The sequence below is a fragment of the Syngnathus leptorhynchus genome, chromosome 4 (assembly GCF_054491065.1).
Source record: "Syngnathus leptorhynchus isolate UIUO chromosome 4, UIUO_Slep, whole genome shotgun sequence".
In the NCBI taxonomy this organism is placed as follows: domain Eukaryota; kingdom Metazoa; phylum Chordata; class Actinopteri; order Syngnathiformes; family Syngnathidae; genus Syngnathus; species Syngnathus leptorhynchus.
Window position 1 is genome coordinate 14,208,523 of NC_141198.1, and position 15,077 is coordinate 14,223,599.

Genomic DNA, 15,077 nt, shown 5'->3' on the forward strand with positions numbered 1-15,077 from the left:
CATATAAAAAAAAAACCCCTTCCACATCTGTCGTTTGCAATGGTAACCAATTCCAATACAAATTGTAAATTTCAGCAATCCCTGGTGATGCACTGGTTAACACAGATGACCAATACTAGGGAGGTACCAGTTCAACTCTTATCTCAGGCCAACTTCTTTTTCTTCTAATACTATTAATTTATAGTTAATACATACATACATACAATACAGCACAAAAGATTATTTTTCAAGAAACACACAGTCAGTTCAGTTTTTAAAACTTTTTTTTATTTTGTAGTTTTTTTTGGCTCATTTTTTTAAATTATTTATATTATCTACAAAGTAAAAGTTTTAACTTAAAAGTTACATTAGGGTCAGGTGTGAGGTGGGTGGTGATCACCGTAATTTTTTTTTCTCATAAATAAACACTCGTGTTTTTGTATCCCCCTCCCCCAGGTCGCTGGCTGTTTTTTTAGTTTGGTTAGACACTTTAGTCTTGTAGCAGCAGCATCAGCGATACACAACAGTAACATTAATACTGTCCAAAAATGGGTTGCTTTTCTTTTCACCCCGACACAAGGTGCAGACAAAGTTCCAGTTTAATTCTTCTTCGTTCATAGATTAGTTTTCTCTTAAAACACATCACTGCATCGTCAACCTGTTAACATTCTCTTATTGCCTTGTCTGGGGAAAGACGAAAGGAGGGAAGGAATTGGATGGGGAAACATGTCGGGTGAGGAGGAGAAGGGGGTAGGAGGGGAAGAAGGAGGAATCCTCATCCTCTTCAAGAAATGACGTTTCTGCTCTCTGGCGCCATCTATCTGCCATCTACAGCTGTTGCTGGTGATGAGCCTGCACTGCAAAAGACAGGCGACGAACGCCCCCCGTGAACATGGGCCAACATCAAGCGAAGAAAAGTGCTTTGTTTTGGTTGTTTACCTTGCGGATGCGCCAGGTAGGAGAAAGGTGTGGTGGAAGAGACGGGGATGTGGTTCAGGGCCGTCTGTGCCATGGGAGGCTGCGGGCCCCCCGGCGGGCCCTGCGTGGCCATCAGCATCATTGGAGGGTGGCTGGGTGGCGCGTGGTGAGATGGCACCATGCCTGACTGCATGTGCGCCTGAGACAAAAGAGCACACAGACGCTTTAATCAGCCATCACGAGATGGCCGCGTGAACCTATTTTTCAATCCAGTCGTACGCATTGGAAATCCCTCTGCTAAATGCCTGAGGCTGACTTTTGTGACTGTTACCAGTTTGTTATTGTCTTTTGGCTTACCTGCTGCACGTGGGCCATGTGACTGGGGTTGTAGCCGTGCTGGACCTGCTGCGGGTGGATGTAGACGGTCTGCTGTGCCGACGGGAAGGACGCCTGCGGGGACTGCGGGTTGGGACCCGGCGTCATTGAGGGTGGCGTGGGGGCCAAAGCGGAGTACATGGGCTGCTGGGATTGGTTGGCCAGGTGGAGGGCCTGAGCAGCAGCGGCGGCGGCTGAGGAGTGAGACGAAAGGCAAAAGTCACGGTAAGTAAACGTGCGAGCCGGCCCCAAGGTGCTCCCGCAAAAGGTCATCACCGGCTGCCGCCTGAGGGTGCTGCACGGGGCTGGCAGCCGGGTGGTTGGGCGGGCCTCCGTGCTGAGGCGGGCCCCCTTGCTGCCCCTGGCCTGTGGGCGTGGCTGAGGGCTGGGGGTGCTGGGGGTGAGCGTGCAAAGTGGCGCTCGGGTGGGGGTACTGCTGGGACATGGGGCCAGGAGACACTGAGAAAAAAAAAACAAGAGGAGACGACAGAGTGACACCACACGCTGTCGAGATGGAAAGGGCCTGGGGGGCTTGGCATACATACCATACATGGTGTGTGTCTGCTCTGGGTACTGAGTGGTGGAGGAAGACACCAGGCCAGGCTGGCCGTGGGCATGTGTCGCCATCATGCGGGCGCCGCCCTGCATCACAGGACTGAACACGTGCTGCGCCTGGAACACAATGTTTTTTTGGGGGTTTTTTTATGTATTGTGAGGTCTTTTTTGATCACATATTTGCCTTGGCCACCAGAGGGCAGTACAAACCCAACATACAAACCTACATGAGGAAGTCCTGTAAATTGAACCCATTTACAATGTTCTATTCTGAAGGTGTAACGTTTGGGAGTGAGAGACTGAGTAAAGGGGGGAAAGCCAGGCTCCAGATGGATTTTTTTTTTTTGACCCGCATTCTCAAAGTGGAAAGCAAGCAGCGTTTTATTCCGACGTACACAGACATCTGTGAAGTTTGATTGATTTCTTTTGCAAACATTGCAAATTCCCACCACCTACTAGACACATTCTGGGTGGTGGGCTGTGTCGTGTCCACTTTAGAAAACCTCAGGTGGTGCATCCTGTATGTAAATACTTCAAGTAAACAGACCTGAGACTGGTAGTGCGGCATCTGCTGGACCAGCTGCTGACTGGGGAACTGCTGAGGGCTGCAAGTGAAGTACTGGGCGGAGTAGGCCGGGCTCTGCGTGATGATCGGCGGCCCCGCCGCCGTGGCCGGGTGCATGAGGGTGGGTGTGCCCGGCGGGTGGTGCTGGTCCGATCTCTGCTGGGTCATGTTGGGCACTGGCCAAGAAACGGAACAACGGAATGTCACACGGGCAAAGCCTCTTTAGTCTTTGATGATGATGACCAGGCTGTTCTTACCTTTACCTGGTCTGTACGGTTTAGACTGGTTGACAGTCATGTGTGGCATCTGAACCTGGTACATTGCAGGAGACTGCATGGAAAGGAGCAAGAAATCAAATAAAAATTGATGGAATTCTTCATGTGCTTACTTTATATTTAATCAGGTGACCATTAACAGTTTATAAAAAAAAAAAAAAGACCAAATAACGGAAATGACACAAGCATGGCTTCATCTTACCTGATTGCATGCATTTTCTACTTTGTGTTTTTTAACACCTGCCTGTCACTAAACCCCATGCACTTTGATTACTGTGGCAGAAATAAACCCCTAGAAGTATGACCATTAACGCTAGAAGAGATGAATTGCAATAAGAAGTTGGCAAACCAACATCTGAATGCGTTAAAATTGACAAGCAAGCAAAACATCTCAAAGCTAATTGAGTTTCGACAAAAAAAAAGGAAAGAAAAGGATTTTTTTTTAATGAAAATTTGAGGAAAAATTCACAAACCTTCCATATTATGCTTTTCTAATGGAGCGAGAGAGACAGAGAGAAAGAGAGAGAAAGAGAGAGAAAGAGAGAGAAAGAATGAGGAGCAGGGGGAAGAAAAGGAAAAATGCATGTCTTTACATATGTCTGATGTTGGATCACCAAGTTGTTCTTAAAGCAACATGAGATAAATGCATCAGCATGGACATTCCAGCGGGGCATTTACGTCACACGCGGCAGGGTCAGCTGCGAAAAGGCGTGGCTCTCACCTGTACGCCGGGACTAACTGGTGTGAGAGGATACATCTGGGGGAAGCACAGCGGCTGGCCATAGACAGCGGGGGGCTGCTGGACCAAGATGGAGGGACTATGCTGGCCCTGAGGTCGCGGGGGTGTCGGGGTGTTGGCTGGTTTGGGCTGCTGAGGAGAGCGAGGGGGAGAGAAAAAAAAAAAAAAAAGTCCTTCACAAATTCGGTTGCATTACGCTATCCGGACATAGATAGCAATGAAAGGCTTACTGCCTTTCAGATTGTCATAGGGGCGGGCAGCACACTCACCTGAGCATTGAACCTTGGCTTGAACTCGTTGGCATTTGGGTTTAAGGTGGACTTTCTTACTTGACTGCATGAAGAAAAGATGCAGATCAAGATTAGCATTGACATGATTGAACTGTTTCAACAGCCTCCTCCTTTTGGCCTCACTCACTCTTGCACCGCCTCCTTCTTGTCCTCCTTCTCTTCATGCTTGGGCCCACCAAAAGTCGATACGGCCGTCGTCTGAACCCCCTGCGACGTCACATCTAGGCCCGCCCTCTTCTGCTCCGGGCCAGAAGGAGACGGGGAGAGCGCGGCGGGGCTACCGGGCTTACTCGTGTTGACGGCGCCCGTGGATGGGGTGGCGCCGCCGTGGTCTTCGGTGCCCACTGAGGAGGCTTTGTCCAAGGAGGCAAGGTCGCTGGGCTTGTCTGCAGAGTCTCTTGGAGGCTTGGTTACCAGGAGGTCCAAGGTAGGATCCGGGTTGGAACTAGACTGCAACTGAAGAATAAAACGACCAACAAAGAGTTTTGCGTGGTACAATAAAAAAAAAAAAAAAAAAAGATTCAGCATGGCACTGCATGACACTCACCCTAAAATCTTCACTAAATTTCTTTAAATTGTCTATTTGTTTCCTGTGGTCAGGTGCCAAGGAGGAGGGACCTGTAAGAAAAGCAAAAAGCCTTTTAGACAAGGTTCCACAACCTCTGTGTGTGTTTGAAGGCTGTCAGGACTTATGCCTACCTTTACACACAGGTCTGTTGATACTGGAAGAACTATCCTTCATGCCATCTTTGGGGGATGTTTGTCTCGTCTCGTGGACGCGACTTTCTTTCCCTGTAAGACAATTGCGTGTTACGTTACATACTGGATAAAGCAGTTGTGAAAGCGACTTGGCTTGGAGCCTTACCATCTCCTGACAGAGAGGCTACCATGTTGGGAGCAGGGCTCGCAGCAGTCGGGGAGGAAGCGGACGTCGGTGTGGCTAGAGACTCGGCGGGAGCCGTTCCTGTCTGAGGCAGAGATGCGGAGGAAGGCGAGGCACCACCCATATTGTTCTGACGCGGGGAGCGAGGTCTGTGAGCTGATGAGGAAAAGACATGGAGAGTTTTACTTGACAGAAAATAAGGTTGGCTGCAGCCTTGAATGTGTACAATTGTGGAGGCCAATGGAGATGGTCTGCTAGGGTCATGGCGTATACCTCCACTAACGACAGAAGACCAGGTTCCTCCAGAGGAGTTGCCTCTGTTGGAAGGAGTCACCGGGACGTCGCCAGGCGTAGTGTGAGAAATGAGATCCACCCCCGGTGGCATACTAGTGGTCCTGCTGGGGGGCACTCTGTGAGCACGGGGTGTCCTTTGGGATTTCGGAGACATCCGCGGCGGACCTACGGTGACAGAAACATTTTGAGAGGTCAAAGAGGGTGAAGCTATGGTCACACCGGGAGTGTTGGACATGCTTGTTAGTACGAGAAAAGCGGTCGAATCACACGCAGACACAGCAACCATCTCAAAGCGCAGCCAAGTGACCAGAGAAGGGAACTCGGGAGGTTGCGAGGGGGGGGGGGGGAAAGGTAAGGTGCGAAAGAACAGATTCACCAATCAGCAGAGTTGTGCAGCTTATGAACCGATGACCCCCTCAGTGCAAAATAGACAAAACTAAGACAGTAAATGAATTGATGAACCAGGCACACCGGCAAGTCCTATTTGGTGGATGATGCGCAACATGCTCAAAGTCTTTTATTTGCAACTTTATTTACAAATGATGTCTGTCAGCGATTCAGCGTCACTCACCGCAATGATTTGTCATTGCAGTTGCATTTGATCGCATGTGCTGGGCATTCATATAGGCCAAGATTCATCTGTGAATTTTTACTGAAGATCTAGAATCATCATTTAAGTGCACAGAAATGTTTTTTTTTGACTTTTGTATTATTCTTAACAAGAGGAGAGCACCTTCTTGTTTGTTTAAGGGGTACTTAAATGTATTTGATCCTAAAGAATTCCAAATCACTGCGCAGAAGTTAAAGTCATCTTACGATACTGATCCACACTAGACCTGGGCAAATTGTCTTTTGAAAGCAGTTAAGGTCTGAAATTTTTAGGACATGTTAAGTGTCACTCTTTGGCTAAGACCAATCCATCCACCTTCAACTCATGCCTTTGCCCAGGTCTACGCCACACTGACGTGGGGTACCTTCTGAAGACATGCGTTTGGGCAGAGTGGAGGCCGGCGACGAGGGCCCGTGGAGGGGAAAGGGAGTTGAGGAGGAAGAAGAGGATGATGAAGGGGAGGTAAAGGAGGGATGGGATGAATGAGAGGGAGGTCTGGAAGGTCGAGAGGGGGGTCTGGAGGGTGGCCTGATGGGCGTGGTGGCCCGAGGAGGCAGGGAGGAGGGGCCGGACTGGTAGCGAGGAAGGGGACGGGAAGAAGGAGATGGACAGGGTGAGGGCCAATGGGATGAACCTAAAAGAGGGAAGGACAAATGATCAAGGATGACACAATGAAATGAGCAGATCTAACGGAAAAAGAGCAGAGCGAGAACATACAGGCACATGCCATTCATTAAACTTGAGACAGAAAAGCAAAAGAAAAATCAAAAAGCAGAATGGCACTTCTAAAAATAGCTTTGCAGCACAAATATTGTTAAAGAAAAAGACGGCGATGTAGCTAGCACACTGGCGTTAAATGTCATTGATTGGTCAAAACTAAAGTTGTTTTTTTTATAGGCGAAGATGATTTCTTTCTTTCTTTCTTCAGAATTGTGATTATTGGTTTAACAAGTCCTAAAGTGATATTTTGAACCCAAAATTATGATGTCAACACCAATTTCATACTTTGGCATTAACATCATGGACGCCTGCCTCTGTGGATTTCGGCGCAAGTGTGCCTTAGATCAGTGTTTGTCAACCTTTTTTCATTCATGGCACACTTTTTCATTGGAAAAAATCTCGAGGCACACCAACAAAAATCTGTTAAGACGTAGCCACCTATATTAACAAAATAGTCACTTATCAAAGTGTCTTGAATAGGAATCAACTCAAAACTCTTTTATATTTCTTCTTTCAAATAAAATGTGCACTTAAAGTGCAATAATATTTGGGAAAGATTTCACTGTTACAATATGAAAAGTTGCATGCACAAAATGTCAATCTCAGTATATTTTACTCTGTGTGAAACCTGTGCATATTTGGATGAACACAGAGCTGATATCCTGGTTAATTCAATAACAAAAAATATTTTTAGACCAATTAGGTGAAATTGGATGATTTTCCACGGCACACCTGGCACAGTGGTTGACAAACACTGCCTTAGATCATGTGATGTCGTTTTCTTACGCCGCTGTGGAAACTAGTTGATTGTCCATTGTCTGTAATCTTGATATGTCCTAATTACAATCACTATATGCATGACTACTTTTGTCATGAATGCATGCCAAAGGAATGACCAAGTAAGCATGGCGGTAACAGTTAACGCCCTCTTGTAACGATGTTACTTTCTTACGCTGCTGCACAAACTAGTTCATTGTGTGCCATTTGTAAGCAATGTATTGTCGAGACCCACTATAAGGTTAATGTAAATATGATGGCATTAAAAAAAAAAGTAAATCATTCATTTAAAGGGTGAACAGGTCTTTATTAATTTTCTATGACAAACTTAAATTATGAAAGGAAGATGGAAACCAGTTGGGGAAGGGTGAACTGAAAATATGTAGGCGCTTTCCCCACTAAAAAACATTGGCTAGCACAAGGCATCACAGGTGTGTGAGAGCTGGAGCAGCCGTACCTCCGTTCACCACCCTCTGGTCGCCCCCTGGGCTCTGATTGTAGTCATGCAGTCCCGCGCGAGGAGCCGACGGCCCGGCTGAGTTTGGATTCAGACGTGGGGAATTCTGACGTCCGGGCCCCCATGACATGGCCTCCCTGTTTCTCTGGCCCGGGGGAATGTATTTGTTCTCCCTGCAAACAGACACCCGATCAATACGATGCTCCTTGGGCCCAGTAGACTTGTCACCGTGTGAACTAAGTATCACCTGCTCAAAGAGTGCATCTCTCTTTCACCTCTCACCACCGCGGTGAATTTATCTTCCTCGGAGCGTTCGTCGTTCTCGAGGGCCACGCGGGCCTTGTATGTAGAGCTGGCTTCTATCTCTTCGGCCAGCTGGGCGGCCCGCGCTTCCCTCTTGAGGAACTCTTCGGAGTTGTCACGCTCGAGGGGGACACTGAGAAGCGAGGGCAGGTTAGAACACGGCCATGGAGAAATACTTGTATTTGTTTGTTCATTATCTGGAACAGTAAAAAAAAAAAAAAAAAGCTACTAAGAACGAGTGCAAATTTCACAGTGAACTCAAACTATGAAGTGCTACGAAATGTGAAAAATGTATTCAGGAAAATTAAAAACAGAAACATTTCTCATAAGGAAAGGGAAAAAGTAAGGAGCACGGTATTCTTACGTATATGTGGACAGGCTGCTGTCATATGTCGACAAGACACCATACTTTTCCTCGTTGTACTTGAACATGTCATTGGGGTCCCACCCGTTTGACTACAAAAAAACAAAGAAAAGGTTTCTTTTCATGTTCCACACATAGGAAAAAGCGATGGCTCCATCAGTGTTTGTTGCGGCGTTGCATCTTGTTTCTCACCACATCTGTATCCAGGGACTCGAGGCTGTCGGAATTGTGGGTCTCGCCGCCGTCCCACGGCTCGAGATCTTTCTCTTTGTGCTCGCCATTGATCCTGCCACTCACTGCGGAGTCTGTGAAGTTATCTGAGACACGCAAGGATACACCTTTATGCTCTGCAGACACACAAACAGGCAGGGGAAACCACACACTTACTTCTTATGCACAAAAGCACACATGCCTTCAGGATTTTCTATGGGGGGGGTGACTACTTCTAACCACACACAAAAAAAATTAAAACCTATAACAAAATAAAGGTCGACTGAGATAGTGTTTATAAAGTCATTAAAAAATCCGTGCAAGCCTTGCAAATTAGTGCAGTCGTTATTGTTGGGGCAAAAAATGTCATTGTGTTGTCACTCTATTAATAAACTAATCAAATAGTCAGTGCGACATGTGCAATAGAAAAATGTGGACAGGGAATAAGTTGAAGCAAGAAAAGTACTGGTTGCTAACAATGGACAGAATAATGCACAACGGCCACATTATTTACATACTAGGCACTATACTAGTACATAAGCAGAGTTGGCCAATATGTTTTGTGACTGGCTGCTGTCCATTATGGAAAATAGAAATTTCACACGCAGGGGGGTGGGGGTTGAAGGTGAGCTGAAGCAAGCATGCGTTTAGAATGCAGTCAATCAGATGGCTCATTGAAAATTCTGACACTTGAATCCAATTGGTAGTGAGCGATTTAGTTTTTCTCACAGTGAGTTTACAACCCGTTGCTTTCAATGGAAATGAAACGGTCGGTTTACTCTCCCGGGTGGGCCTATTCTCATCTGTAAACCGTTGAAAACGTTACTGCTTCTCAAACTTGGTTAGTATCATTGAACCAAAATTACAACTGCAAAAGTCAGTCTTCACAAACGTATTAACGGCATGAGTATAAATGTCTAATCTGTCTTTTTACGAGACTCTCCAGTAAAAACTTTATAGCGGAACCTGTCTGATCTTCCGCTGAAAGCAACAAGATGAAGCTCAACTACAGTGGAACCTCTCAATAGAAACAGAACTAGCGCTAGGGCACTGGTCACCTTAAATGACCAATTTCAAGAGCAAAAATGTAAATACACCAAATAAGGATAGAACACATTTGCAAGAGAACCAAAAAAAAAAAAAACTAATCCCACAGTGACAAATGACCCTTTAAGTAGTTGAACATTTTACTGACGCAAGAAGCTCTGCCATGTATGGCAAAAATACACAAGAACTTGATGTCCACCCATCAAAACAGTTCTACCAACAACCCAGACTAAAGTGAGCTCCTCCCTGACACACAATGTGGTTCTACAGAGAAAAGAACAAAAATAAATCATAAAATTGCATAAATGATGGTATTGAACCATAAGGGGGAAACAAAACCTAGAGCCTTAAGAGGTTCCACTGTTTTTGATCCTTATTTCTAAGCCGTAAGATGAAGCAGCAGAGACTTTGAAAGAATCACCATACAGCACGAGCGATTGCAACACGTTTGATTATTTAAGTAAAGACAATTTGCCAGACAGAAAGGGGAGAGGATAAAACAAACATATTACCTGTGTCTGAGGAAACTAGACCATGGGAGAACAAAGACAGGTGGCAAAGAGTCAGAAGATGGAATGACAGAGTGGTGAGCTACATTAGGATGAATTGCATTGCTTTGTATGGCTACATTCAGAAACATCAAATATCATTCAATTGTCGATTGCATAATATTGCATCTTAATCACTCCGCCAAGACACGCCAAACTGTCCTGGCACACAGTCAATAACTCTTAAAGAATTGAATACGTCAAGATGAATCAGATGGCGTCGTTCACTCTTTGCCGAGTGCCCTCGCTTCGGCCTAATCGATGGATGGGTTTAGTCTTCAATGAGCGGCGGCTCTCTACTTTGATCAATAGAGGACGTCATGGGTGTGCACTGATTCACTCGGCCGTGTGTTTATTTGTGAGTGAATTCAAAGTCGCCTTCTCACCGTTTGAATGCTTCATGAGTTCTAATATGGACGAGGCCGAGTGTACGTATAAGGATAATGCTGATGAGTGGAAAAATCTGCTGCATACCTTTCCGGGCAAAGTTAAGATCAACATCTTTGAAGGACACGGAGACAACATCGGAAGCCTTGAAGACAATGCTCTCCACAATGTCCTCTTTTTTGGGGCCCGTGCTCGGTTCTGGGCTCTTCGTGTGGGCTGCATCCAACACCAGGTCACACTAGGAAAAACATGGACCAAAAAACTAAACAAAAAAACTCACACTCTAAGCTGGGTTTTCACCTTGTACAGCGTTGACCTCTGCCGAACCAAAACAACCGTCAAAATGCTGTAAAATTGCTGGCAATGTGGAGGAAAGTGAATGATTTACGATAAAAAAATTTAGAGCACCTTATTAAGAAATTGATGATGAAGATAAAAAATGCAAATTAGCAGGGAAATTAGTCCTCCGGTATCTCGAGTACCATGGTTCAAAAAAAATATGCGCGAGGAATTTTTCTTTCTGCCCCGGCCGGGTATCCATTTATTTGCCACGCACAGTCGGGAAGACAGTCAAGTCTTTTCAAAGGCAATTTAATCGGCAAAAATGACTGCGGACTTTGATGCTAACACAATTGCAGTTCCTTCCAATGAATTTTTGGTCAAGGGGGCTTACTCAAATATGCTGTTTTAGCTGGCAAAATTGTGGTTCTGATGCCACTTTGTCCCATATTCAGATTTCTGGGGGGGAAAAAAAAAAAAAACACACCCATCTGCGACCCACCCAAAATGATATTCTACTCATTTCAAATGTTGCCATTGTTTGGCATTTAATTTGCTGAAAACAAAAATGTTCTCGCAGGGTTTCAACTGAGTAAGGTGGCATTCTAAAATGGAAGATGAAGGGCCACGTATCTCTTATCCCAAAAAGGGCAGTGTGAAAGGAATGGAATTTGTCAGCACCACCTCTGAAGTGAGCCCCAATCACCACAGACAGCCATCTTACCTCTGGACCGTAAGTCTTGAACACTCCCTCATAAATGACTCCGTTTTTCACCTTCAGTTCACACTTGGTCCCCTGTAATCATAGTTCACATTTTCACTTTGGTGAACATTTATTCACACATACACACAGTCACAACGCAGAATTGTCAAAGTCAATTCACACGCTCTAAAGACACGTTTGGAAACCATCTGCTACGAAACACCCTGATGACTGATCAATGCGATTTGTTAAAGCAAGCAGCTGCCTAAGCAAATCGCCGGGGCTTTGTTTATTGCCGTGTGGACATTTTGAGGAAACTCAAGCATGACTAAGTCATTTACAGTAATCGTGAGTCATATAATGTTATCTCAAACTGCTGGCTTTGCTGCTGTGTTAAGGTTACATATAATTCTGAAGAATGCATGTGGTTATCTTGACAGTGAACATACCACAACTGATGTCAAGACGTGGACCATCCTCATATTTGCATACACGCCATTGAAAATGACCTGGGGAGGATATAAATACAGTCTGGTTTAATTCATTTCGTATATTTTCCCCCATTACAATGAATTTAAATGGCATAAATTAGTCTTCCACCCCAAAAAAACCCAACAACACGATTTCGGGTTTTGTTTTGGGTTGAAGAAAAAACTATATATATATATATATATATATATATATATATATATATATATATATATATATATATATATATATATACAGTTTTGATGAAATAAAAAATAATAAAAAATAAAACCAAAGAAATAACTGGTTTTATAGTCTGCTGTAGTCGTGTCAGACGTAAGCCGTGAAGGGGCGTGGCCCAGAGAGTGGCAACAGAAGCTATGGCTCCTTGAGTGTTCTCATGTTGTATTTGTCTTGTTCCATAAACAACTGAATGAGAATGTGTCCCTCCTTGTCCACATGCGAAGGCATTAATATTTATTCCTTTTATTTTCACTTCATTTGAGCAAAAGTAGGAACATATCTAGCATCTCTAAATCTATCAAGACTGCTGCTCTTTTAAATCGGGGCCCACAAATAGCATCACAAAATTACTTAGCAGTGTACCCACAAAGTTGGAGAATTCAAAGTGTTGAAGTAGGTTGCTTACCGCTGCAGGACCTTTACCACTGTGTCTTCCCCTGTAAAAGAAAATACCACAGGTGACAAACGTTCTCGCTCATGTTTTTACAAGCAAAGTAAAGTGATCAAAGTGTTCTGTAACAGGGAAGGAGAGAAATTCCAGGACCCGAGATTAAAGCAGTGTTGACTGCACACACAAAATAAAATGAATCCAAGTCTCCAAACAGCATGAGGTAGATGAATGCAACATGGCAGCTCAAATTTCTCTTTTTGAGGCCAGTGTGTACACATGAATTCATTTATCCTCCAACCTGTTTAACCTCACAGCCATGCTGGAGGCTATCGTAGCTGTCTTTGCCCAAGAGGTTGGGTACAGCCCAAACTGGTTGCCAGCCAATCGCAGAGTGCAAATAGATAAAACAACCATTCACACTCACATTTACACCTACAGACAATTTAGAGTCCACAATTAACCTGCCACGCATGTTTTGGAATTTGGGAGGAAAACATTATACCGGGCGACAATCCCCCCCCCCCTCGGATTCAAACCCCTTCCCTTCAGGAAGCGACCGTATTCAATGAGTGTCCTCAAATGCACCCTATTCATCTGCATGCACTTTATTGCTGAGAACGCATCTTAGATTACACATTCATTGTTTGTGTCCTCAAATGCACCACACACTTGTAAAATGCACTGATTTCTTTGAGTGACGTCCTAAAATGCACCTCATTCATTGCGTCCTTGAATGCATCTTATTCTTTCTGCAAAAAATAAATTTCTCAAACTCTAGTCACACCTTAAAATGCACCTTTTTTCCATCGGCCGGGAACGCAGCCAGGTATGCAATCACATGCAAGCTCACTAGCCTTGAGTAGTAATCAATAGACATTAGCTATCATTAAACATTTTCAAGTGAAAAATGAAGCTTCATTTTCCACTAATATCGACTCGTATAAATCTCCTACTAATGAACGAATCGAATAAATAGCTTCCTACTCTGTAATACGCATTTAAACGTAGCAACAGAAAAAAAAAAAAAAGAAAAAAAAAAGAGGGCCTCAATGGAAAGCGACGCAGGGAACAAACAGGGCGTACTGTGCCGCGCCGGTGAATGAGTGAATAAGAAGCCGCGGACGAATGTATTTCGCTGACAGCTATGAGACCACCTGATCCTTCGGGCATCGCGTTTAAAAAATCCCACTTGAAGGACATTATCATTTCACATGAGTCGGGTGAAGTCAAGGTTGACTGACAGCTTACTCGACCATTTCTTCAACCACATACGTGTCCCCACGCCCTAGTTTGTGTATTTGAAAGAAAAATACGAATTTGAACATGAATGTTAAATGCAGGACGGAGTGAAATGATGCGTTCAGGTAACAATCATCGAAGCCAGTGCGTTCAGTTACTGGCTGCCATTAAAAAGGCTAATTAACGTAAGCGAAAGCAAAGTCAACTAGAGGTATGTGCACATATATGCTGCTGAGGAAAACTGGGTGGGAAAACCCGTAATAAGATCGAAATGGTGATGTGAACGTGTTATTCGTGGGGCGATCGATCGCTAAGGCCGCGCACGCTAACTAGGTTGCTCCCTGGCTGACCAACACGTCGCAAGGCCCTCACACTCCTTTCACCCCCAAAAAACAAGCACAAGGCGGACATGTCATCTCTTAAAAACGACACCGGCGTTAGCGAAATATAACCACGTCCGGGAAACGGACACCGGCACCCCAAATCGTCATTGTATTTGATCGCTTCATTGAATGATTGTAATTTGCACCGACCTGCCCAGATTCTGTCGTCCCCCGCCGCTTCCTCCGGCACCAGCGGCGTTGCCACCGCCGGGCTTGCTGCGATTTCCACCGGCCTTCATTGACATGGCGAGCCCATAAAAGACGGTGTCTTAAAATGACCAGTTAGGCACCGCAAATTCTCTCGACGGCGACGGGACAGCTGTGTGTTTGCGTGGTTAGTGTGTGACAGTTTAGCAGCAGCCGTTAGCACAGTCCCCAACTCCGGTAGCTAGCACGCTAATGTCAACGTGCCTCGGTCTTGAAGGAAGATGCTATGCTAACAAGCTAGCGGGGCTCAGCTAGCCCAATTAGCAACCTGTACAATTGCTTTTAAAAGAAGAGGGGTGAAAAACACGACTTAAAAAAAGACAGCACCTGGTAACGGCTCTGCTGAAATAAATGCGGGCGCTGAACCTCTTGGCAACGCGCTGCGTTAATCCAACTGAAATGATATTGTAATCGGAATTTTTGCTTTTAGTGCTGTCTCGGGCTGTTTCCGTTGCTAACATCGAAAAGACCAAAACAGTCTGAAAGGGGACAAAAAATGGCGGAGGGATATTTGACATGCGTAACAGCACTTGGCGTCCGACGCAACAGAAAAATAACAGTATCACGTTTAACTACAATGCACGGCTATAGCGAGTAGCCCGTTGAAGACGTGTTTAAATGAAGCAAACACGGCAACAAACAAAATCGGTACTTAATGGAACTATTTTCAGGAAGTCTGCCAAGGCTGTGTTGCGGCATCCACGTGAGCCGGCGAACACCGCATACACATGCGCCACTATTGCACCGTAACACGCAACATGCGTAGAATCCAATATTTGACATTATATTCATTGTGCTAATTGTACGTTAGCGTTTATATTTATAATAGTTTCATTAACTGCGACTCTACCTTGTCTCCCTCGCGTGG

At 45.1% G+C, this 15,077-nt stretch overlaps 1 protein-coding gene across 7 annotated transcripts; it reads right to left on the bottom strand.

The window, feature by feature from the left end:
* Positions 1 to 245: 245 nt before the first annotated feature.
* atxn2 (ataxin 2) lies at positions 246 to 15,016 on the bottom strand. Of its 7 annotated transcripts, none has more exons than XM_085908724.1 (26): positions 14,537 to 15,016; positions 12,396 to 12,426; positions 11,728 to 11,787; positions 11,300 to 11,371; positions 10,384 to 10,534; positions 9,874 to 9,888; positions 8,297 to 8,451; positions 8,105 to 8,196; positions 7,685 to 7,873; positions 7,438 to 7,610; positions 5,848 to 6,117; positions 4,853 to 5,038; positions 4,562 to 4,735; positions 4,396 to 4,488; positions 4,244 to 4,314; positions 3,824 to 4,152; positions 3,676 to 3,739; positions 3,389 to 3,538; positions 3,141 to 3,158; positions 2,650 to 2,722; positions 2,375 to 2,568; positions 1,818 to 1,944; positions 1,549 to 1,731; positions 1,255 to 1,466; positions 919 to 1,096; positions 246 to 836 (listed from the first exon to the last, which is right to left on the bottom strand). In XM_085908724.1, the coding sequence occupies exons 1-26, from the start codon at positions 14,725 to 14,727 to the stop codon at positions 808 to 810; spliced, it is 3,480 nt and encodes a 1,159-aa protein (XP_085764850.1). In that variant the 5' UTR covers positions 14,728 to 15,016; the 3' UTR covers positions 246 to 807. The 7 variants fall into 7 exon arrangements, with proteins under 7 accessions (XP_085764850.1, XP_085764848.1, XP_085764845.1 ...); XM_085908722.1 differs by lacking the exon at positions 14,537 to 15,016 and adding an exon at positions 14,153 to 14,474 and having other exon boundaries at positions 8,297 to 8,421; XM_085908719.1 differs by lacking the exon at positions 14,537 to 15,016 and adding an exon at positions 14,153 to 14,474 and having other exon boundaries at positions 3,389 to 3,535.
* Positions 15,017 to 15,077: the final 61 nt, after the last annotated feature.